Source organism: Varanus komodoensis, unplaced genomic scaffold, assembly GCF_004798865.1.
Source record: "Varanus komodoensis strain SLA01 unplaced genomic scaffold, ASM479886v1 scaffold4, whole genome shotgun sequence".
In the NCBI taxonomy this organism is placed as follows: domain Eukaryota; kingdom Metazoa; phylum Chordata; class Lepidosauria; order Squamata; family Varanidae; genus Varanus; species Varanus komodoensis.
This window is the reverse complement of record NW_025335941.1, coordinates 2240031-2266284: the sequence shown is the minus strand read 5'-3', so window position 1 is coordinate 2266284 and position 26254 is coordinate 2240031. Positions and strand designations below refer to the sequence as shown.

The 26254-nt window shown below is 40.2% G+C and overlaps 2 protein-coding genes and 1 long non-coding RNA gene across 7 annotated transcripts in view; 2 read left to right on the top strand and 1 right to left on the bottom strand.

The window, feature by feature from the left end:
* Positions 1-74: 74 nt before the first annotated feature.
* Positions 75-6359, top strand: LOC123029044. The gene is made up of 2 exons (XR_006415830.1): positions 75-1266; positions 2126-6359. It is a non-coding gene; the product is annotated as an uncharacterized LOC123029044 (long non-coding RNA).
* EIF2S3 (eukaryotic translation initiation factor 2 subunit gamma) lies at positions 6244-21283 on the bottom strand. The gene is made up of 12 exons (XM_044441516.1): positions 21130-21283; positions 19617-19680; positions 17920-18047; positions 17583-17704; positions 16274-16368; positions 14191-14349; positions 12817-12951; positions 10728-10822; positions 9887-10031; positions 7981-8150; positions 7674-7846; positions 6244-6702 (listed from the first exon to the last, which is right to left on the bottom strand). The coding sequence occupies exons 1-12, from the start codon at positions 21196-21198 to the stop codon at positions 6639-6641; spliced, it is 1419 nt and encodes a 472-aa protein (XP_044297451.1). The 5' UTR covers positions 21199-21283; the 3' UTR covers positions 6244-6638.
* A 4463-nt stretch (positions 21284-25746) lies between these two features.
* Positions 25747-26254, top strand: part of KLHL15 (kelch like family member 15) — a 28608-nt gene continuing 28100 nt past the window's right edge. Inside the window, exon 1 of one of the 5 annotated variants that reach the window (XM_044441546.1) lies at positions 25747-25910. The gene's annotated coding sequence lies outside the window, so the exon portion shown is untranslated. Of the gene's footprint in view, positions 25911-25968; position 26254 lie in introns of those variants that run through there. The other 4 variants (XM_044441545.1, XM_044441542.1, XM_044441540.1 and 1 more) reach the window with 4 other exon arrangements.

Genomic DNA, 26254 nt, shown 5'->3' with positions numbered 1-26254 from the left:
GGAAGGGGGATGCCGGCACTCTTGCTGCTTGAGCCGCCTGCTCCTCGGCGCCGCGCCGGGCCGGGCGGGTCGGGCCGGGCCGGGCCGGGCCGGGCCGGGCGGAGGAGAAGGAACCGGGCCGGGGACAGGATGAAGTGGAAGAGCAGTGGGTCTGTGCCAGCCCCTCCCGCTGCAGCTGCCGCTCCTGCCGCCGCCTCCGTTCCAGCTCGGCCGTAAAATTCCGCTCCGGGCTCAGACTTGCTCAACTCGGTGCCGCGGAGCGGAGAATTATTTAGGCCTGGAAAATCCCCAACGTTTTGGGGTGGCTTTTCCACAGGCACTGCCCGGGGCACCCCCGCCTCCCGATTTTCAATACAGTCCCCTCGATCGTGGAATTTAAATCTGCCCAATGCCTTTTTGAAAGTGAAAATAAGAGGTACCCTATTATGACATTTTTGAATTAAAATATTCCTTTTCGTGGTTTCCCCCCCCTCGCTCCCCATTGTAACAGTATGTATGCTTGGCCTAGTGTGGAAGCACCCCCTCCATCGGCTTCAGTAAAGAAGACTGAAGTACGCTGTAAATATGGAATATTTAACACTCCCAATACTGAATGCATGTACAGTTATGAATGTTATAGAGATATTTATGTTTTAGTATGATGCTGTAAGATGGTATACAAATTTTGTAATAATGACAAGTACTCTCCTTTGAAAAGAAAGTACTTCCTTCACACTGTAATTTATAAAATTTGCTACCACCAGATGTGGTGATGACTAGGATTGTAGTTGTCTTCGAATGGCAATTAAATTTGTGCAGGGATATTACCGATAATGGCTGCTTGGAATCTTCCAAGTTCAGAGCTGATGAAGGGCTTGATTTCATATTTGCTGTGGACTTTTGAGAAGCATCTTGGATGGCTTTTATTCCAAACAATTTAGACCTTTTGGGCTGATCAGACGCCTACTCTTAAATTCTTTTGACACCACAATAAACCTAAGTGCTGTGTGATAACCATTAAACAAAACTGCTTTTATATTCTGTCTTTCAAAAACAAAATTTAGGAGTGCTTGCTGTAACTTCTTAAGTCCTACAGATCTTGGAAACAGGTTCTTTTAATTATCTTTGTTGAGAATCTGCCCAGTTGAACTTCTCAGAGGTCCTCCTTTTGGTCTCCCTGCCCAGAGATGACATGGAGTAACCCAGTATAGGGTTTTATCCCAGCATTTGATTCATAAATTATTCCAAACTATTGTCTGATGCTGGCAGTGTTGTCTTCAGTGCCAGGTGAGCACATTCCATTTGCCCAGTTTCATGACAATGTGTGTTGCATATGATACTGATTTGGCATTTTTAATCTCAGCAGCTACTGTTTTATATTTTGTATTTTTTGTGATTTTATGTTTGCAATTTTAACCAAAGGGGTTCATACCTGAAAAGTGGTATAGAAATCTATTAAATTAAATGGATTTATTATGTGTGGCAATACATTCTGTTACAGAGACGATTCAAACATTCAAAGGCATACATGCAAAGTTATTACTGCCAACAGTAACATGTGATAGGATTGCCAGCAGCTAGATGGTATTACCTCAAACATGTTTTTGTGCTGTAGGCCACCAGTCGCCATGCTTGGTTAAGAGCATATGCCTTGTGTAAGTGGAAGATACATCTCTAGCCTATTACTGAATTTAACAGGTTGTGTACAGGCATGATACTAACACAGTCCCATAGACTTCATTATGGTGGTAAGAAAACTTGAAGAAACAAATATCAGTGTAGTTTTAATAGGGAAGTCCTGCACATGCTGGATTGCACACTGTCTAAGGATGCACAACAAGATTGTCTTGTGGGAGTCAGCCATAGCGCCTTGTTCATATGAGTAGCTTGTTACAGTTAAACTTCAAGAACAGGATGCAGTGGCTGACATTGTTAGGTGCATAGGGAGCAAGGCTTTTGGTTCAATAAGGTAAGCAGTACATTGGAATAATCCCTACTCCATAAAGAGACAACTTTAATCTGGACCGAAATGGGCACACTCTCACACACGCACTGCATTTGAATTGTAGTACTTTTAGCTCCTATGTGACTTGTATATATTATTTGATTGGTACTAGAATGTATTACTAATGCATTTGTTTTGTAGATGTTAACTACAGGTCCTAAGGAGGAACGGTTTTATTTGGTACCTGACAAGTGGAAATTTAACAATATTTTCAAGGTATGGAGATGGTGATAGGAAATATGCCCTGTTAAATTTCTGCCTTTCAAACAGTAGCTGAAGCCAGAAAGGGCTGCTTACCTTATCTTCCTGTCAAATAAATTTTGGCAGATTTCTAGCCATTTTGGTTGCAAAGAATACAGTAAGTGAAAATATATTGCATCAGATTAACCAGTTAGTATAAGTCAAAGACAAAAAATTTGCTAGCCTTAAAATATTCTGAAAACCTAAAGTATCTTTTGTTTGCCCTGGACTAACGATCACCTTAGCTAGTTTCACTGCTTGGAGAGGTCAGAGGACACTAGTTAAGGGAGGCTTTACTAGAAGGTGAAATTGTTTTGGGGTATGCTACTAACAATTTCATTAGATGCTATTCAAAAATAATAGCACACATGAGGATTATATAGCAGTGAGAACACTCGCAGGGTCTAAATGTGAACCCACTACACAAAAATACAGAAAATAAACTTAATCTTATATACGTGACCAAAAAACACTGCTTTTGTGTAGACATACTGCCTATTATGTAGGTGAGTGTACATACACACACATGGTGCAAGGTGCACATTTAATTAAAGCATTTTAAAACATTTCAGTTCTTAATGATACCAGAACAGGGTGTGACTAAAACTAATCATATCAAGAAAAAAGCAAAACCTAAATATTTTAGTGGCAACTTAAAGAGCAGAGCAGACCAACCATATAACAAACCTTTAAAATCCTGAGCAAATAACATTTTATCCTGGCACTGGAAGGATTGTACTATTGGCACCATATTTCTATGGGAAGAGTTTTCCATTAACTGCTTACCACTTGCTAGTTTCCCTGGGTGAGTTCACATATAACAAGTCAGCTGGAAACTACATAGGTGTGGCTTGCTGCTATATGTGAACCCAGCATGATATATTTGGTTTTCATGAACCCACATAGAGAACCAATGGGTTTTTAAGGTGTCCACACCTCATCTTTGCTTGATTTTATGTATGAATATAGTTGCCATGTTTGTGTGGCTTTTGCCATAGACTTTGGCAGCAAGAGTGGCCATAGCTGCAGCAACTTCTGTACTCATCGCTCTCCAAAATTTTCTCTGCTGAGTTGCCAGCGGCAGTGCAGTGATTGACTGCACCCTTTCTGCAGTGGTAGTGTATGACATTCCAGTGTCCTGCCATGGTGATGGGAACTTGCTGGCAGCAGGGCATAGAACTGTGCTGCCTCCAGCAGCAGTGACTGCAAAAAGACAGCCATGCTTGGCACTCCAGCCTGGTCACTTGTGCTTTGCAGGAGCAGTGCTCTGAAGTGGCACTGTGTTTGTACCATTCCCAGAGCCAGTGGTCTCATGTGGAGACTGTCCTGCATTCAAGGAGCACATGGGCAGTTTGTGGGAGTTTGCCAACAGTGTGAGAATCCCAAGGAACCTGTGTCTCCCACCCTCTGCCCCCACAATCTCTGGGTCTTTCCATAAGCCACAGTGCCCCACCCCCACATACTTGTGGGACTAACCCTGTCCTGACAACCTACCAACATTTCCCCAAACTGATGCCCAGTAGGCACCCTCAATAAAGTCTGCCGAACAAGGTGTGTTCCCTCTATCTCTGGCACAGATGCCTGATTTGATACCCTCTGTGCATCTGGTTGTGGCAGGGAGGGGATAAGCTGCTGGCACCTTGCACAAATCCTGTATCATGTGTAGACATGTACAGGGGAAGAGATGTGTGCATGCTTGTACACTGACGTGGCATGTGGCAGGAGTGGGGAGCACACCTACAGTGCTACTCTGGAGCAACTGTGCTACTCTAGCAAGTTGCTTTGCTGAGCAGCTAAAAAAGAAACCCACCTAGGAGCAGCAGGCTGCTGCCTTGCCTAGAGAAGCATGTAAACCATTGAGTGAAAGGCAAGTGAGGCAGAAGTGGTTCACCCTGGGATTAATTCTGAGCCACAGATGTATATGGGATACTAGCTGCCATTCAGAGGAAGATGGAGATGCATGTCTGAACCCAGGATTGAAGGTGACATCACATGCCATAAGTATCTCACGACCTCGCTTAATGTCATGTGAACACAGCCATTATGTTATGCAATATAGACGTTTAAAAGGATGAAAATGGCACCACCACAGAAAACTCTCCCTTTTTGTTGCTTGCTTGTTTACTTTCCATGGTGAGGGAACACTAAGAGCCCCAGCTAAAGATCTTAATGCATGGACAGGTTGGCATTTGGACTCCAGGCCATTTAAGATTTTAAAAGGTAAGCAAAAAGGTTTGAATTAGCCCCAGAAACAGCTTGTGTGATTCCACTTGGTCACACAAGTTAGAATCTGGGTAGCTGTGCTTTGCATTATTTAAAACATCCAAACATTTTTCAAGAGCAGTCTCAGTAGTTAAGGTTGTTATTGCAGTGTGGGTTCCTTGGAGACAAAAGGAAACAGTGCTTCAGATCATTTTACTCACAAAAAAGGATTTTGATAATCCAGTATCATACCTGCTCCATAAGCTTCTCATACTGCCCAAGACTATGACATATGGTACCAATTTAAACAGGAACTGGTACATTTCAAACGTCAATGAAGGGAGTGTAAGTTTCTCTGAATTGCCTACAGTAATGTTAAAATGCTAACCAAGTAATTCAAAAGCTGTAAGTATCTTTCCTGTCTTCCTAGCAATGTTTCTATGGAAATACAGTTCTACTCATGTCTACTCAGAAGTAACCTCCACTTAATTCAGTGGAAGTTACTCCCTAATTAAACCTTTGAAAGTAATATGAGGTCATCTATTCCTAAAGATTATCATTTACATTACACTTATATCTTGCTTTTGTCATTTTGTGAGAAACCCAAGGCAGCTTACATAGCTCCATTTTATCGTCACACTAGTCACACTATGAGGTATGTAAGGTTGAGAGTGAATGATTGGCCCAAAGCCATCTAAAGAGCTTCATGGCTGAGTGGAGACTAGACTCTTTAGACTCTAGGTCCACAAGTCTGCTACTTCTAACCAGCAAACCAGCTCTCGTATATCACAATTAAAAATCTCATTATTTCCTGTTTGCTTTTTGGCAAGAACTTTTAATTCCCATGTATACCTCAGCTGCCTTTCAAATTATGCAGATATCCCACATTTAGTGAAGTTTTTTCTCTGAAATGGAAATGTCTAGCTAATGTATTATAATCAAGGGCAGGAATTGTAGGCCTTTTTTCTATCTAAGGGTGTATCATGCTAAATGAATTAAAGTGGAACTCTAAGGGATGGAGTGCTGCTGCTGCTTCCCTTCTCAAATTGTCCTATCTTCCTTTACCTTTCCTGAACAGAGAAAGGTGTCAAAATGCCCTGCACACAGGACATGCATAGTTCTTTCCCATAATAGTTCTTTCCTATAATAAACATTCCAAATCCTGGAGGTATTTCTTCCTTTAAACAGGGATCAGTTAGAATGTATTTGTCCTGTCATCTGTCTTCCTCTTATTCCTGTTGTCCACACAGGTTCTGATCACAGAGCATCCATTCTTTCAAGGAATTTTTTGCCTCTTAACACTTGCTTTACAATATAGAACCAGATTGTTGAGTTATATAATTTTTATACATGTTTTAAGTTCTATCCATACCAACATTTCCTAGGTGAACTCAGTATTTACAAGCTCTCTCAGCTGGGATGAATCATGGAAGATTGATGTTTAAAAGTATCCTGTAAATGGGTTACAATTTCACTTCCAAGTGAAATGCATATAGATCACATTTACCTATTCATTGGATCTAAAAAAAACGTGTAGGATTAGTATTTTGTCTCTGATTTTTAAAGAACCACCATTTTTTGTAGTTTGACCATTATAGCATTTTACAGTACATCCGGAGTTTCATGATACCTTCCCCACTCCCAAGTATGTTATATCCCTTCCATAATTTAGGAACATTTTTTGTAAAGCAAGGAAGATCAGTGACTATTATCAATCTAATTTTGAATATAATTAAAGTATAGTGATTTGAAAAATGGAAATGTTTGTTAGAAAGCTGAAGGCTACACAAAACAAGGTATAGGGCAAGAATGGGAACTGGTCTTCAAAGGAGTTTATTTTCTTTTTGAAGTTCTTTCATTGACAATTGTTTCAGCTGTTTGCTACTCAAGGACTTTCAAGAATTAAATGAAAAAATAAGCATTTTTTAAATTTCAAAACAGATTATGGGATATTGAGTCATATTGTTTAAAATTAGATAATCCAGCCCCAAGTAGAGTCTTAGACAAACTGACAAACAGGATACAAATTTAGTTTTGCTAAAATTGTGGGTTTAGTACCCACCTTTTGCCAATTTGTATTTATGTTTATTGCAGACACAGACTAGAGTTTTAGTAAGAGGTTTGATTTCTGATATTTCATGGATATTGTCTGCAACAAAGTGAATGTAAACACATTTAACCTTTTACAAAGTAAAGCACTAATTTCTGCTCTTCAGTCATCATCCACTGTAGGTTTGATTGTCACTCCTCTTCTAATCTGTCCCCAGCCAATTAAACTGCAAAACAGGAAAAAACAAATTTCAAATAATTAAAAGCTGCATTTAAAAGTACTAGAATAAAATAGTACATAGTAGAAAGTTAATTTATAGCTTGGTTTCTTTACAAATAATGAATGATACTAGAAGTTTGGTATATGAAATCCCAGTATTATTCTACATTACAATATTTGAGGCTTCCCTACATCTTGCCATTCCTATTACTATTTCTACTAATAGCAGATTTTAGCAAGTGTTGGTCTTTAGGTAGCCAAAACAGACCATATATGCAAAAGGAGGAAACTGTCAAGAAGTTTTGAGAAAACAAAGGTATGCGAAAGTATAAAAATATTTAGAACTCAGTTCAGAAATCTCCAAAAGAACCCAATAAGAACTGAGTAGGCTCAGTTACAAAATAATCTGAGACAGCTGGGAGGGTAGAAGAAGTGGAAAACTATTTGAATGTGGATATATAATACAGTCTTCTAGAATAGAGTGCACCCTCTACACTGCAATATTGTGTTGCAGGTTCCGCTTGTGATGCCTAATACTGTTCTTGGAAACTTAGGAAGGACAGCAGTGAGAATAGAGAAAAATGCTCATGGAAAATGCTCATGGAAATTATAAGTTATTTCTATAACTTGTGCTTTCCTTCACACAGAATACAGGGAATTATCTGATATTTTCTTTCACTGTTCAGACTGTTTCTAAGAAGCTGACTGACTTTCCAGGTTTCAGTCTTCAAAATCTACAGGAAGAAATAGTTGTCCTTGATGTATACATTCTGCTGAGGTTGGTTTTACTGCTCAGCTTGTAGTAAGCAAGCTGATATCTAAGTGCCTCTTCCCACCCTGTAGACTAGGATTTACTCTAAAAACTTAATTTCATGTTCCCTGCCATAGACTTGCATTTTAAGCAAATCAAAAGCATAGTAAGAGAACATACAGTGCAAGTTATCCATCATGTTGATTTGACATTTCAAACCAACTTACCGCCAATGTTTTTCAACTCTTCGACTAAGAGCAATTTTTTCTCCAACTTCAGTGCACACAGGATTCGTTAGCACTATTTTGCCCAGATCAGCTTTCACAGCACTGACCCGTCCCCCAGTAGATAGTGATCCTATGTTTACCATTAGAACTTCATTTTTGGATAGTTTTTGCACCTGAAATAAATAGCAAAGAAGCTCAAAGTTAGATTCAACTTTTATCACTGGAGGTACAGAAGCATCATCTTCAAATGCCAATGATAAAAAGAAGTGTAATTTTCCCCACCAACTGTACATGGAAAGTGCCTAACCTTTGCAGCTTTCTTGTCTCCTTCAGTGCGGACACCTAGTAGTCGCCTCAACAAGAAGTAGGAAATTTCAAGTTCTGTGAATATTTCAGGAAGTGCCCCAACTGCACCAAGAACCTGACCCACCATTCGATCAGCACGGCACAAAGTTGGATCAATCTTGGTACCGACGCCTAACAAGAAAATGCTTCTCAGTAAATTTAAAACATGCAACACATTTCCATGCATCAGATTACATAAATTAGTGCTATTAAGACAGAATCGATCTCAATCAACAAACAGGAGATTGCTGTGTAACATTTTTATGCAGATACTATAAATTAATCCATTGGTAACCTATTATTTATATATGTGTTCTTTCATTTGTTACATTTGTATACTGCCCCATAGCCTATCGGACATATAAGAACATATAACAAAAATAAAAGTGCTACAAACAATACATTCAACTAAAACCAAATAAAACACCTTGACAACTCCTGGTGATTAAATTGATACATGGCATAAAATAGTGCACATAAAAGCAATATTCAAGTCAATCTATTAAACATCTGGTGAATAAAATGGTCTTCATCTGGCACTGGAAGGAAAACAGTGACTACCAGGTTCACCTCCTTGAGGAGAATGCTCCAGAGGTGGGGTGCAGCCACAGAGAAGGCCCTTCTCCTGACTATCCTCCCTCCACCTTACTTCCTTGGGGGTGGTTCTTGAAGATCCTCTGTAAAAGATCTTAAGGACCGCACAGGAACATAGGGAGAAAAGCATTCCTTCAGTTATCCTGTCCCTGAGCCATTTCGGGCCTTGTATGTTAGCATCAGCACTTTGAATTGGACATAGACTTCAACAGGCAGCCAGGTAGCTGCTGGACCACTGGCATGATATGGTTTCATGGGCCAGACCTCGATATCAGCTGCACTGCCCTGATCTGAACCAACTGAAGTTTCTGAACTGTTGTCAAAGGAAGCCTCATGTACAATGCACTACAGTAATCCAAGCATGAGGTTACTAGGGCACAGATAACTGTGACAAGGCTGTCTTAGTTATTAGGTTATCTAATATTCATCAGTTATTAGGTTAGGAGAACTGGTATGGCTTACTGTTGGACTGAAATTTGGAAAAGCTGGGTTCTATTTCCCACTTGTCCGTGAAGCTTACTTACTGCATGACTTTGGGCAAGTCACAGACTCTCACCCTACCCTACCCTACCCAGTCACTCCTCCTCTTGCGGCTCATGAGAGTTAGGCAACTCTGATTTTCCCAAATGTTGCCATGCTGATTAAACTACTTAACTCCTCTTAATTTTATTATTTTATGCTATTTTATGCATTATAGTGGCATAAAATAATAGCATAAAAGATGTGATATTGTATATATGACATAAATCTGTTGAATTCCAGATGACCACTGAACAAATTCCAGCCATCTCAATTCACCTATACACTCCATGTGCCATATTGAAAGTTTTCTCTTCATTTGGCCACAGCCAGAACGATTAAGTGAATGGATGAAACCCAAAGCAACTAATATTGGTTTACTCCCCTCTTTACCATTCTTAACGCTTCTAGTATATGAGTATCATTATATTCTACAGTTCTTAGAGTTATTCTGTATTGAAACCTCTATTATTGAGGAAATTGTTGGAACTGGTATTTGTTTATGGGTGTGTTATTTCTGTGGCCTCCTAAATCTCTTAAATATTATTATTATTATTATTATTATTATTATTATTATTAACATTTCTATGCCGCCCCTTGCCGAAACCTCGGGGCGACTTACAACATGATAAAATACATTGAAATACAATAGTACATAATAAATTACCATTAAATATAAAAATACAAAAAATACATTGATTTACAAATATAAAATTAAATAGGGAGGAAGGGCATTAATGAAAATAGAAACATACCAATAAGGCCTCCTGGCACAGCATACTGCAAATCATTGTGTTCTGCAAAGAGTGATACAATTTTGGAGAAGATGGGTTTGCACATAAGTTTTCCTTCACTGTCCTTTGAGACAATGCCAGGTCTCACTTCAAGCTCCTGGCCTACCTATCAACAGATGAAGGTAAATGAAGGTATATTATGTAATACAATGCCCATTTCTAAACTGTGTGCCACTAACTGATAATACAAAAAACCAAGTAATATTAACTTATAATTTACAGCACAGAATACAATGGGTAATAGAAACACAGACATTGATAATATGCTAATTATCTAGTTCAGAAACCACAGAATTTAAGAATTCCATCATATTTGCCAAGGTATAGACCAACAGATAACTGTTACTTTTCCTTTATTTGTATTCATCCCTAGTAGGCATGTTTATTAAAAAATAAGAGTTGTAAAATTAGAGGTAAATTTCAACTCATCAAGATTGGCAAGTAGTACTATATTAGCTTAACATTTCAGTTTCCCCTTTTTATTTTAAATACCATAAGCCTAGATCCAAGAACCTAATGGACTGTTTATTAGCTCACAGAAAGTGTGAATCTTTTCTCAAATATAACAAATACTATTTGAAATAAAAGGACATATTCTAATGTATGATACATTATGAAAGTTAGTATTCAAATAGGGGGAAAAAGCCAAGCTTTCACAGGTAATAGCCAAATCCTTGGAAATTATCTTTAACCTCTTAGGTCTAAATGCAGCACTAGAGGCTGGTATCATTAAATAGAGAGGCTGTGTTTTTCTAGATCAGTAGTATCTCGGGAGGCAGCAATGGAAAGAAATAGTCATTACCTTTAATACACCTTTTAGAATGCTACCACCAGCTACACCACCCTTCAGGTCATCAACTTCACACCCTGGCTTGTTGACATCAAAAGATCTAATAACTGAGAAAGAAACAAATGATAGTGCTCACTTATATCTTAAGTCCACTTTTAATGCAATCTATGCCTATGCCTGTACAAGTACCTTTTCCCAATGACATTTTATGATCAGACCATATTCAGTGCCTTACTACTGTGATAAACACACACACAACACTAGGGGTTTTTTTTTTTTTTTTACAAGTCATCACTATTCAGCCTGAAACACACTGAAGAAGTTACTTTAAGAGACCTTCGATATCAACATTAGTGCATGCACATATGACAGATGGAAACATCATGCAAAACAAATACTTTATAACTGAACTGAATGTAGACATTTCAAAACCTACACAGACTAATCAATTTTTTTTCAAAGACTAGACACATTAGAGAAATTTGCTTGAATTGAGAGGTGCAACTTTTATAGTCAAAGGCAGCTTGAGCAATGGCTTTAAGTCCAGAGTGGTAAGCACTTCTTGCATAAGGCAGCCCTGCTGCTCTCTATTTCCTCATCTTGCTGCAGCTCCACCCATGTTGTTCCAGGGGACTTAGCAATCCTGAACAATGGTTTTTGGTGGGATGTAGATTCAACTTACTGTTGACTCTTACTGCATAAAACTAGTGGGATCCAAAGGTTCTTTCCAAAGGAGGAAGGGAACTTTTGGATTCAAAGTATAAAAATTAATGTACAGGTAAAAAAGCTTTACTTGTTCTCACAAGAGTGTGTCTAGGACATGGGTCCTCAAACTACAGCCTGGGGGCCAGATCCGGCCCGCCATGGCCATTTATCCAGCCCATTTCAGAGGTTTTCAACGCGTCACACCCACGCCTCGCCCCCCAGGTGGGGAGGCGGTGGCTTACTCATGAGATCATTTTGGACTCTCCAGGAAAAAACGATCTTCAAACGAGCAAGCCGCTGCATCGCACACCTGCTGCTGCATTGTGGCACGTGCCGCCTTGCCTTGCCTCGCCCGCCCGCGCACCCCGCTGGCACCACCTTTCCAGCCCACGCCCAGCACCGGCCATCTTTCAACTGGCCCCCTGGTTAAAAGGTTTGAAGACCCCTGGTCTAGAATTTTGAAACCGAAGCAACCGTTTCCCAAAGTACTATTTATTGATAGACCCGTACTGCATGACTCATCACAGAGGCAGACACTCGGGTAAGAAAAGGAGATCCAAGAACACAGTTCCTTGCAGACTACCCATTTATGAACATTTGCCTATAATAAAGGAAGCAGAGTGATCGAAGAAAGGACCCAATAAATCATGTCACTATTTCTAGGAGCTCCAAAGGAATTTCAGAGTTCCCCCCCCTGAATATCTGCTCCCAAGCCACAGAAAAAACTGGGGTTTTTTCTTGTCTGTTTTTTTGAAGTTGAGAGTTGCAAAAGAAGTTTGCAATATAGCATGGGTATCAACTGTTCAATTCACTGCTAGCACTTCCCTGCGTAAACCAAAAAGCTGTTTGGTTTGTGACTTGAGAATGTACTGTATCTTCTATAAATAACGGAATTCCTTTTGTAGCTTACTATAAAGTTGCACCCTTATGAAAACTGAGAATTGTACCAATGAAAGCAGCCAGATTTACTCCCCCCCCCCCCCCCCCGTGCGTGTGTTTATGCTGTCAAGCAGAGGGAATGCAGCTACTAAAGTTGCTATGCAGGTACATTATGAAATAATTAACTGGTAAGTTCTATTTTATAAGCACAAACTATCCAGTTATATCTACTGGATTGAAATCATGAAAGAAAAGGTCAATTTCATTTTTTCCTACCAAGTTAAAGAGACCCTGAGTTTAAGCAAGTTTCACAGTTAACCAAAGCATTTGAACTATGTAAAATTTTTGTTTTATCAAAATATCTCCTATAACTGAATCTATGAACTTAAAACAACTTTATAATAGCATTCTAAATAGATACTTAATTCTGCCCCTGTAATGTTTCTGTACCCCACTATTGTAAACCCGTGTATGTAAATCTCTAAACAAATGATCAAAATCAGACAAGCCAACATACCAATAAGTCTTGGTTCTGATGTGAAGTCTCTTAAGGGCACTGGAATTTTCTTTACGATATACTCGCAAACAACTTCAATATTGTATTTCAATTGTGCTGAGATTGGAATAATTGGAGCTCCTTCTGCAACTGTACCTATTTTGACAGATAATTGTGTATTATAACAGCTTACAAACACCAGTTATGACATCTAACATGTTTTAGCTATATCACAAGACCAATGTTTCTTTACATTGTACAGAATAATGCAGAACTGTTAGAAGCATGCATGCCCCCACACTGAAGAACAAAAATCCTTTTCTTCAATATTTGTATGATTTAGCTAGATATAAATGAATAGCCCACACAGTGTTAAGCTTGTAGAAACAAAGGAGTCCTGTAAGAAAAAAAGAAATTGACTCAGGATAGAATAATTTGGAGTAAATTAGTTCTACTCTTTGAATACCAGATGTCTGAGCCCTTGGAAACCAGATGTTTGAATGCACAAGAGTGAAAGAAACCAGTGTCTAAGGAGGATCTGTATTTATGTTTCCAGAACAAAAGCCTCACAAGCCTTATGACAAATTACCTTTTAAATGTAGGAGAGTTTAAAAAGCAATTTGCATTATGGAACAGGGAGGAAGAAGGTTGCTGCTCCAAAAAGCCAAATTATTTTAAAAAGTCCCACTAGGAGAGCTGAAGGTCTGGTATTCACTCAAATACTTGTTTGGAATTCAACCAATGTGTACGCTAGGTATCCAGAAAATAAAATCTTATGGGGGGGGGGGGGGGAGGCAAGTTGAAAGGTTGTACAGCGGGAGTTTAAGGAGACTCTGGCAGATGTTCTTGGGGGGCATGAGACTGCTGACCCATATTCATGATCTAAAGCCTACATTAATCTGCAGAATACAGAAATGAGCTACAATGTTCACTTATATACATTGTAAAGAAGGGAATAGTCACCTAATGCCCTCCACATGCTTTAGACCAGGGGTCTCAAACTCGCGGCCCGCGGGCCAATTGCCAGGACGGACGGGGGAGGGGCCCTGCGGCCTTCAAAGTGCCGGCAGCACCCGGGCCGGCCTCCGGGAGCGACGCAGGATGAGTGGCCCACCACCACCGCAGTGGTGGAATACTTGATGTGGCCCAGCCTCACCCACTGCCCCCAGGTAAGTTGAGTTTGAGACCCCTGCTTTAGATCATAATATCTTAAAGGCCCACCCAGGGATAGTCAGGGATGCTGGAAACTGTAGTCCAAAATTTCATGAACACCATGAATTCTTATCCTTTCAAAATACATATAGCCATGTTTTAAAATGCAAGTAATGGTATAACTCAAGATTTCTAATAAGAGCTTCTGTTAAATGCAGAAACTATTCTGTTCTGGACACTCACCTTGCACAAATGCTAGAATTTGCTCATACTGCTCCTTGGCTTGGCTCTCTTTTACCAAATCAATCTTATTCTGCAGAATTAAAATATGTTTCAGTTTCATAATTTCTATAGCAGCTAAGTGTTCCGAGGTCTGTGGCTGAGGACACGACTCATTGCCAGCTGGAAAGACAATAAACAGTGATTGTAAACAGCAGGGTACAGGAGTCTGACTAGCTTCCTTGATAGGCCAAGATAGTTAATTTCTATACCACCCAACAGCCAAAGCTCTCTGGGCAGTTTAAAACACATAAAGATACAGTATAAAATATGGACCACATTAAAACATCATTAAAAGGTTATCATACAAAAATTTAAAACTGAATTAAAACACATATAAAAAACTAAAATAACATAAATGTTAAGACCTCTTAATGCAGGTAGCACATCCTCTGTAAACTAATGAAATGACTTGCAGTAGAAAACAGTTTTAACTTGGTGCCAAAAAGATAATTAAGGTTGATGACAGATAGGCAGGCAGACCTCAGAGCGTTTGGGAAGATGGCAGATGGGACAATTCAGTCCCCCATCTTCCTCCTGGCATAGGTTATCATTCAAAGTGACCAAAGGTGGTTCTGTGCTAGTCTCTGTTAATCTTCCTATGGGATAATAATTGCTTGAAAAGAATAATTGGAACATCTGATTCTGAAATCTTATGATGGTATTCACTCAACTGTTATTTCTGCTTAATTGAGGATGTAGTAGATTCTACCAAACTTTGTTTACAAGCATGTGAGAATACCAGAAAGCAAAGTTATTCTAAAGCCTGCTGCTCAGATTTAAGCTGCAGTTTACTATAAACTGGTGTGCTATAATTTTATATGGAAGCAGTTAAACCACTAATAAAAACTACTAATGTTCTTAAAATTTTCCAGTACTACACATGCATAAAATGCATTCATCTTTACAGCAATCTGTAGTAGTGGCATGATCACACTCATTTTGCAAATTTGAAACCTGGATTAATTAACACAAATCACCTTTGTGTTCACTGTTGGGCATGGCTATGATTATATGTGCACAGGAAATGTGTGAAATTCAGTGTGTGAATGTGAAAATCTTTTAACTTACTATCCCAGAAGATATTCTGGAGTTCTCTTCGCCACCATGCAACTGGCATTAGGCAAACAATTTCATTTTAAGAATGTCACAGGTGCAGTGAGCTTAGCTAGGCAGGGACCATGGCAGAAGAGGAGTGGAGGATTTTGCCTTTTGTGCCCTTTACAGTCCCTCTCTGGATTACTCTGCATACCTGCTCTTTCCCCTGGAAGGAAAGCTCGCATTGGAATCAACAGGTATGCAGGGAAAGTGGCAATTATCTGAAATAGGACTGTGGGAGGAGCAAAGGATAAAAGCCTCCTCCCCAAGCCACATTCCAATGAGAATTTGATCTCATTTTTCCATTAAAAGAAACTATCACACAACTGCTAGTTGTAGGAATAGCATAACACCTACTCTAGATCTGAATTAGGGTAGTTTCACATATTTCATGGCATAAAACTCAGGTTTACCACCACTTCACAGCAGCTGCTGCAGCAGCTCACTGGCAAAGCATAATATTGATTGTCAATATTAATACTGAATTAATAAGCATGCAAACACCTGCATTTTATGAGTGTGTGTTGCATGTATGTAATTACAACCCCCAACCACAAACTGATATCTTCCAGAATTGTAGCTTTCTACCAGAACTCAGTATTATGCAAATATTAGAAATGGATCTATAAACAGCAAAAATGCTAGCCAGCTATTAACATGTTGTAGTGCTATTTATATTCCACATTTAGATTTATATTCCACATTTTCCTACAATCAACTAAAAATGGCTTACATAATTCTCCTTCTCTTCCTGCTCTCAATCCCATCCCCATAACAGAAATCCCATGAGGTAGTTTGAGCTGAGAGTCTGTGACTGGCCTAGAGACATCTAGCTGGCCCCATGGCTGAGCAGGGTCTAGAACCCAGAGTGCTTGTGTCTCAGTCCCATGCTCTTAACCACTACACCACACTGGCTATACCAAGTGTCAGTTTGCCACAGTTATATTACCTATCAACAGCAGAGCTGCATCCATGACAGCTGCTCCATTCAACATAGTAGCCATCAAGATGTCATGGCCAGGACAATCCACAAAAGAGACATGCCTGCCATGCAAGAAAAGAAAGGCAAAGTAAGAAGCACTACTTATAAGAAGGCCAATTTAGCTGAAGTGATTAGAACGTATGATGGTTTAAGGGCATGCAATAACTACCCATCAAAGCAAATGTACAAAATACAGGTAGGAACTTGAATATCACATTAATTTATTTTTGAAGAGATGGCAGCATTCAAATAGTAGTTCCTTCACTGTACAGGTTTAAATGCTCAGTCATATTCTTTCTGCTTACTTCTAAATTAATACAAGATGGCAGAGCTGGAGAACTCCAACTGCATTTGGTGGAGCTTACCCTTTAAAGATAATAATTTTAATCAATTTAATAATTCCCAAATAAAACAAACTCAGGAGTATCTGCAATATATTTGATTGAGGCTATGAGCTGCAAACCTAGTGCCTCAGTCTTTGCACCCACTGAAAATGAATAGCAGATGATTTGGAGAAATGTGAAAATATTATAGAACAGCTATTGAGTCCCTTCTGACTTTCACTCATTTATCAATTCCAGCATTCCCTGTTCATTCTTTGGAGCAAGCAGTTCTGAAGTTATTCTTTCATGCAGGGAAATCTGGAGGCATGAAACACATACTTGTACTACTCCCATTTCTGCATTCATGGAAAAGGTTGATATGAGACTCTCTGCATTCACCTCCTTGTCAAGAGATGAATGGACTAAAACTGAAGTTACACAAACTTCTTTCTGCTTGTGCAGGGGGAGCTTCCTTCCTCCAAAGTAGTACTGTTGGATTGCAGGCAGCTGCAGGGCAGTAAGTAAATCAATCCACCAGTGATTTTGACCAAAGAACACTGTTAGGGACAACTTCTCAATCCTACCAATCTCCCCAAAATGGCTATGGCAGAGTATCAGAAATCCATAAGAGAAAGCAACAGGCCAATCAGATAACATCTCTCTCCTCTTTAAGCACATAGAGGAGTAAGCAACTCCATTAGACTTCTCCAACATTCCCCGCCTGTTCGGACAGTAGCTGAGCCAAACATATTGCATGCATGTGTGCAGTTCAACACATACCTCTGCTGTTCAGGGTGCAGTGTAAACATGTAGTGGATATAAATCCAATGAAAACAGCTATGTATCAAAATCAGGTATTTGAACTATGAACTATATTTAAATACCCACACCAAAAGTTAAAAACAAAAGTATGGACAAACACTAAAGTATTACTATGGAACTAGTCATGTCACCTGACTAATTTAAAATTTCCTTTGGTCCCAGAAATATCCGTAGGGAATTCATCAGGTGTACTACTACCACATGATCGGTAACACTCTGGTCGAGAACAACTTGGATCATCAAGTTTGTATATCTGCAAAGAAAAGTAAAAATGAACATTTATATTAAATAATCAAAAATGGATGGTCCAAATCTGAAGATGCAGTGTATTATTTATTTAAAGCTTTTATATACCGTCCTTCACTAAAAGTCCCAGGACAGTAGTACAATAAAATAAAAATACAGCATCAGACAACAGATTCAAATAAAACCCCATTAGATGGTGTTAGATATATGGTAGCAACAAACCTTAGCATTGGCATAACCCAGCTTGATAGTGATATTTCTTTCCAGTTCATTTTTGAATCTGACAGTATGAACTCCAGAAATAGCTTTAACTACTGTTGATTTTCCATGAGCTACATGACCAATTGTACCTGAATTTTAAAAACAAAGGTTTGTTAATTTCACAGAAATCCTCTACAGACTAAAAATACATAGTTTAATTTGGAGTCCTGCACTGCTCAGGGTGTCAGACCCATTGGCCTTACTGGCCCCTTCCAACTCTAACTATTCTATAATTCTATGATTAAACCTTCACCAATTGTCTTAAGACCCATTGTAGTTAATCAAGCTATATTCCTGCCTCTGAACTAGTAACAGACCAATAACAGATTTATTTGTGCAAAGCTCGGCTAATATGTTTGTAACAGATTACCAGACACTTATATCCTGTTTGCAGGCTTCCCATAGGCAGCTGGTTGGCCACTGTGTGAGCAGAATGCTGGATAAGATAGGTCTTCAGTCTGATTCAGCAAGGTTGTTATGTTCTATTTAACCTGCTAAAACAGCTCTTCCAATTCTAAGTTATAGTCTCTATGTAGCAAGCCTTGCCTCCCATTGCATTAAATAGAGGAAGGGCATCACCAAATAGAGGAAAAAACACAGGAACTTGAAGCTGGAAGTATGAGGCTACAGAATGCTGTAGGTCAACTCTTGTATATTTCATTACTGACTTTCCTGACTGCTCTGAAAATGTTTACAATACTTGGAGGTATCTCACTATGAACAGCAAAATTAAGCTAGAATACAAAGCTCCACAAAGGTGGTCCACAGACAGCTTAGATGTGCAATATTCAAAACAGCAGACTCATAGGCTACATTGCAAACTTCTCACAAAACTGCAAACAAAGCTGACAAAACTCTCTCTTATAATTTGACATCGTATGGGTCGCCTTTTCAGAGAAAACATTAAAAACATCTATTAGTCCTTGGTTACATTCAGAGTAAAGTGATTATCTAGCGAGCCATCATGGTATATTCTTTTTTCCTTTATGCTATTCATAGTAGCCTCATACCAAATGACTAACTCTGGCACAGTGAACCAAAAACAGAAAAAGGCAGCCTGGGAATGCCCACAGAGGTAAAATACAACCTAGGAAACAAATTACATTGGACACTGCCTAGAAAAAGGGCATCACCAAAAAGAGAGATCAAAATAAGAACCAAGGTGGTATGTATAGAAGGGAAACTAATGAAGAATATTTACTGGGAATGCAATGTAACCCAGGAAAGGAATTCTCCATTTGTGCAATACTGAACCTGTGAAAGAGGCAGTTGGGAGGATTAGTTTAGTGGCAAATTAAAATAAATGGGGGAAAACTGCTATGAATGTATACATCCCCAGGAGGAATATATTTGGAGAAGTTTAACAGTAAAGCCTCTATTGGCAGATGTAAACAAGACAGACATAACTTCATTGTATTATTTAAGATGGAGCAAAGGAAGGCTAGTATTCTGATTTGTGGCCTAATTAATGAACAATGACTACATGCAAAGTGACAGCGATGTCCTATTAAAACCAATAAGCACACCTAACTTTGATCAAGGCTTTCAATCTGGGAGACCAGAATACTTACAGCACTTTCTAAGGGGCCTTCACTGAGATCAAGCAGCATACAATAGTTACCTTTCAACTGCCTTCAGTTAAATTTGTCATAACTTACCTATATTAATAGTAGCTTGTCTACTGATGACTTCTGGTGACAGTGGTGTCAACTTGGTAACATCCTGCAGGGAACAGAACCTCAGTGACTTTCATAGACTTGCAAAGGAGCATATTACACATATTTGCTCAAATAGCTCCAATTGTTTATAATAGTTATTTGCTTCCAAAATGCAAAAATAAACAAAAATTAAAACTTGAAAAACAGCAAACATAAAAGTATTCAGAAGTAAGGGTAACAGTCTGTCAGTTTACTATTCCTGATCCTGTATTTAAGCCTTCTGTTTCTCAAAAAGTCTAATCTCCTGACATGGTATCCTAGTATAGATGTCCCCAGGTGCCTTCAGGATGTGGCACCTGCACTATGCCACATCCTGAATGCTATGATTGCGCTATGATTTTCATCATTCCAAACTACCATAGACAATCTACCCACTGAAAAAATCCTAGGGACTTGACTGGCTCCCACTGCCATCTGAGTGTCTCTTCTAGTGCTGGAAGAAGCAGGAAGGGGGGCTAAAATGATGAGGGGCAGGGTGACAAGTCTCTGTGGCCATACCCACTTATGTTACTTGGCTTGCAAAGAAAATGGCAGGTAAGTCATCTGCCCTACCACCCAAATGACACTCTTCAGCTCTGCCATATTGTTTCCCACAGTACAAAGGGTTTTATAGGCCTTTTATTATTGTCCTGAAACAAATATTGTGAAGGCACTAGTTCCTATTAATCAAGTAAGAAACTGAAGACTGAAAAAAACGAAGCCCACTTAAGTAGTCTTTTACAACCAGTACAGAAATAAAATGGTATCAAAATCACATGTCCAACTGATGCATACAGCATTCTCTTCATGTCATTCTTGTTGTTTTGCCTCTGCTAAAAGAAGCAGCATGGTTTAAGTATTAGCAGCATGGTTTCATGTGCAGAGCAACAATAAACCTCCTCATATATTTAAAGTCTCTATACCTTCCCCATCCCCATGATTTCCTATCACCTTTCCTGTTGGTCATGCTATTGCAAGAAAGAGGAAAAGGAAAAGGAAACATCCACTGTTTAGATAATCATGTGACACCAAAATATGGAAAGTGGCTATATCATTCCTCCCTTTTGGCTGCAGGAAGGTCATGAACACGAATCTTAAGGTGCTTGGCGTGTTGCCTAATATCCGCGCTTACATACACTGAAGTCAACCTGTTCGGAAGCAGGGGGGAAACAACAAAGCGTGCTACAGACACAACCATTATCATCGGATTCTCAGTCTACCACTTCCCTGCAAAAGTGTTTGGCCTTCATCCTATCAAAAAGCCTCTAACTTTGGACCTAATTACGCGTGAAGAAGAAAGACGGGGCGGAAAACAGCGGCCAGGCCGAAGCTCAGTAAATTCCACCATTGCCGTCCACCGCTTCGGCTGCCCGGCAAAGGCTAGACTAACTCAGTTTTCTGAGATGCTGCACCCTTTATCTTACGCGCACCCACCAACTCTACGTGCAGTCCCTCCCCAAGACCACGTTCTCACCAAGCTACTCAAGTCCTGCCGGGAGAGGTGCGGCTGCCCCAGAGTCACTCCCGCTTCATCCCCCGCCATCTTGCCCGAAAGGAAGTTAGGAGTCCTCCGACTCTGCCTGACCCCTCGCTACAGGACAAAGCACTAGCCCTGGCGCCGACCCCAGCGCCACGAGACGTCAAAAGCACCTAAGAATTTAATTTCACCCCGTCGCTTCTCTAGGTTAGGTGCGTGTCTTCACCGAAGGTCGGAATCGGCTCAGGCGAGGACAGGGCAGCCCTTGAAGGACCCCGGGCCTGGCTGATGCAACCGGCACTTGTGAGGAAAGGCGTGACTGTGTTAGACCTGGGGAGAGGAAGTAGGCGGTGCCTGTTGTGACTGAATCGGAAGTGTTGCGAGCAGAGGCAATGCCGATTGGACAAGCTGTCTGTCGAAGGATCAAAGGCAGACGCGGTTCGGCTGTTAACAAGCAACTGTCCACTCTGATGATATTAAACGTGCGCGTAAGGAACGCTGCTTAATATTGTTGAGGTGCTGAGATAGCCCTTTAAGATTGTATAAATATGCCAGTTGTACTGAAGGTTACCACGTCTAGTCTGCCTGGACCTTTGGCCTTCATAGTTGGTGAGTTCAATTAGAACATCTGCTGGTCAAAGTAATTAATATGTTTCATTAGAGGACGAAGAGCCGTTCAGAGCCATCCCTGTCAAATTCCTGCATGATATAGTCAATACTGTATCAGATATGCTGAATTCCAGTATGTTTCTGAGCTCATTTTGAAGTACTGGTGCTGTCTTTTGAAACTTGTTTCACAGCAGGCCTCTTCCTCTAGTATCGTGCATGCTAACTTTGGCTATCGAATCAGGAGTCCCTTTGCATAACTCCTCCAAATGAAGTAAGAATAGTTATGGCCAAAACCAGGGACTTTATATCTGTTGCCTCCTGTTTGTGAAACAATTCTCCATAAAAGTGCAGAGCATTTCCTCCTCAATAACGTTTAGGACAGTCTGCAAGGTACAGCTTTGAGCTGTTAGTACAGTCTTCCCAAATCTGGTGCCCTCTGGATATTTGGACTTCAACTCCCATCAGCCCAGCCAGCAAGGCCACTTGTCAGAGAAGGCATGGAGTTGTAGTGCAAAACATCCAGCAAGTATCAGTTTGGGGTTGACTGCTCTAATCTTCCTGCCTGTTGTTGTTGCTTTTTTCTGAATATTTTATTTCCTTTGATTTGTGCAATATTTTAATACGTTTTAACAAGTAATGGAAACTGTTTTGAGTTTGAAGAGAAATGTATTAAATTAAAAAGCATTGTGCTAGCAATGTTGGTTTACTATTTATACAGTTCAGTCTGGACTGTTTTTATGCAAGAGAATAACTAGACATAATTCAGACATGGACTGAACAATCTTGCACCCCAGTTATGCTGGGAAGAATGTTAATGTTCCTGTGATGTCTGCACAATTTCCAGTCCTACAACACAAGGGGAAGAAGACAGTTGTCCACTCAGTGCTCAAGGCAACACCACCAGGACCTGTTAAGCATGGACTGTTGTGATGATGACACTCCCATGCCAGTCAAACACAAAAAGAGTCATTGTACCGACACATTCCAAGGGCAGATTTCTGACACTCACATAGCTATGGCCCAGCTAAGCACTCTCTGTTCTATGAGCTCCTGTGTCATAGGAGCTGACCCCCACTGTTTGCAAGTACTGTTTCGACTACAGTGTACAAAGGGAAGAAAGGTGCTACACACCACAGCACCCAAATAGCTAACCTGACCCCCAATCCTCCTGGGACAAGGGTTCTGGACTTACTGAAAGAGAAAAAGAGCAGCTCAGATTTGATAAGAGTGGTTCCAAGCTCAAATCCACCAAAAAGAAGAAAAAGCCAAGGTTTGGAATAAATCTGTAGGGTTTGGAATAAATCTGCCCCTCCATTGTGATGTATATGCTCTATGAATACCTGGTGCTCCATTTTGGTTACTCTGCTCATGGAGCTTTGCTAACAAAACATATATACCCATGTAGTGGGTATCTAGCAGACTGTCTTCCCTGTTATATATCCAGCTGTCATGTAAGAACCAGTGTGGTGTAGTGGTTAAGAGCTGGGACTAGGACTCAGGCAACCTGGGTTCTAGTCCCCCCCTTGACCATTGAACCAACTGGGTGACTTTGGGTTATTCACAGGTTCATAGCCCAACCTACCTCACAGGGTTGTTGTGGGGATAAGATTGAGAACAGGAGAATTATATAAGCTGCTTTGAGTTTGTAAGAAAAAAGTGGGGTAAATAAATGAAACAATAGTTGTAGGAAGTCTTGTGGGTCATTTAAAAATGAATGGAATGCTGCTGCATAATAAGTTAGTGGCAGGCCTTCTCTGTAGCTGCACTCACCTTTTGTAAAACCCTCCCCTGTGCAGTTGGGAAGAAGAAAATGTGACATGTACTTGTATACCCAGGCTTTCCCTGGCTTATAATTAAATTAATCATATTGTTATATTTTTTTCTGCTCATATCTTGATCTGTATTCTTGTAACTGGAATTTTTAATATTGCATTTAATTGTATGTTAAATGTATGTGAACTGCTTAGGGATTTTATTATATTTATATTTGATATATTTATATCAAAAATAAAATTGTGTTGTACTGCTGTATTTGACCAATTTTACCAGTTTATCTTCCATGTCAGTGGCTTATTTTGTATTTTGTAGCACAATGGGGTTATGCCTCAGCATATCTCAAGATCTTTCTATCCTAAGACTGCAATCCTGTACATATTTGCTTGGGAGCATTTCAGTCACCTCACCATTAACTAAAAGCTTGAACATTTTCATACCTAAAGAGTTTCAAAGGTAGCTCCAGAGTGAAATAGATGAGTTGGAACTGATTTAGATTTTTTATTGCCTCTTTTTAGCAGTTTTCTGGCAGTATTTATTTTGATTTGCCAATTCATGATCAGTCGGGTGTAGCATATATACTATGACTGAATGATTTAGTTTTACTATTTTTGCTCTGCATAATCTAAAAAAATTCAACCTCATTACAACTCTCTTTCATGGCATGTAGCGCTATCCACTGACATTACCACTTTATGCATCTCAGTAAATGACCTCAAACTGTGCAACATCTCAACAATTTATTAGTAGTTAACAGTGCAACTGTATGGTTATTTTTCTGCATAGCATAGGATAGGCTGTGGTCCCAGCTTTAACCTGAGAAATGTATTCCAAAATCAGAGGTAGATTTCCAATGGTGGAGTGCCATCCCTCTGCCCTGCACCACTGTAACTCCAAAGTTGCAAATGTGACTTCAGAGCAGGCACAGGGGGCATTCTGGAGATAGGGAAGAAGTAGTGAGGCTTCCTGGCAATGCCTCAGCCCATTCTCCTTTCAAGCACAGGAAAAAGACATCAACTGTTTCTGTCTTCTTCAACACAGTCTTGATTGGATGCTCATTATCTTCTGAACTTGGAGAGTAATGTGCAAGCACATTGGTTTCCTAAGTAGCCATAATGCTCCTTGTGTTTACTGCAACAGCCTAATACAAATATTCACTGTTTAGAGCTTAATCAAATCATCCTATGAATGTTTGTTCAAAAATAAGGCTCAATTATATTTAGGGTGCAACCCTAGGCATGTTTAGATAGGAAAAAAGGGTCTCCCACTGGTTGAGTTACAAGCCTTTTTTTCTGTCAGACATGCATAGTATTACATCTTTAGTGGTCTGTTCTCCCAGGTACATTCCATATCATTGGATCTAGGTTCTAGTCCCCACACAAAGCCACGACGCTCAGTAGATGTCTTTGGGTCAGTCCCTAACTGTCTGCTTAGCCTAGCTCACTGGGTTGTTCTGAGGATAAAAGGAAGAGGTGATCTATGTAAACATTCTCAAATACATTGCAAGCAGGAAAAGGGTAGGGTATAAATGTAATCATAAAAATACAATAATAAACAAATATGAGATTATAATTCCAGAACAGACATCACTAACAAAGACTGATAAATTGGAGTATATTTTGTGTACTCATGAAAGTTTGTTTTAAACAAGTCACAGTCTCCTCCAGTCATTACATGAGGGAAGAATATAGTCATCATTTGTGCAATATTTATGGTTTACTGCATGAAGAATTAAATGATCTAGACATTTTAAGATGCATAGAACAGGTGTGTCTCTGCAAGCTGCTTGGATGCAAGATTGCCTAGGAATCATATGCAAGTTTCTTTGCACTCTTACAAGGAACAGTAGGATATAAACATAATAAATGTGCCATGTTATTGCAGCAGTGTATTTTAATTACGTTGGATTTACTTGGTATGCCTCAGGCACAAATTAGCCATCAACTTTATTGGGTGACCTATGCCATTCTTTATTTCAAGTCTATCCTACCCCACAGGATTGTTATGCTGGTAAAATCGGGATAACATGCCCTCCAGAACTCCTTGGAGGAAGAGCTAAATTTATGTGCAGTCAAGAAATATGCATACATCTCCAACATCTTCAGCACCCTTACAAACTACAATTCCCAGGATTCTTTGGAGAGGAAACTATGGCCGTTGAACTGGCATATAACTGATTTACGTTTCTACTGTAAATATTTCAAAAAAGCAAGTATTGGGCAGAGCTGCAAATGCACTTCCCGAAATATATGCACATTCAATGAAGCTAGACGAAGAGGCGGCTTGTTTGGTTTACTGCATGAACTAGAGCGAACGGGAACGAATGAAAGCAAGGCGAGGCAGGTTTTACAGCCTTGAAGGCAGGAAAAAGAAATGAGCCCGCCGAGGCAGATTTGGTGAGGGGAGACGGCGTGTGGGAGGCTGACGCGATTCCGCCGGGGCAAGCCGTGAATGGGAGCCGCGCTGTGAATGGGAGCCGAGGCGGGAGGGCGTTGCGTTGTGTGCGGGGCGGGCGGCTTTTATGAGGCAGCGGCGGCGAGCGGCCAATGGAGCGGCCCCCGGGAGGGCGGCGGCAGCCTCAGCAAGAGCGGCAACTCCGTATTCACAGAGGTTCCTCTCCTCCCCCAGGCGCGTTCCTTCGCTTTTCCTACAGGTGGCGGCGGCGGAAGTGACGGTCAGTGTGGGGTGCTTGGCTTTGGGGGAAGATGGCGACTGTGGCAGTGCTAGGCGGTGAGGAAGG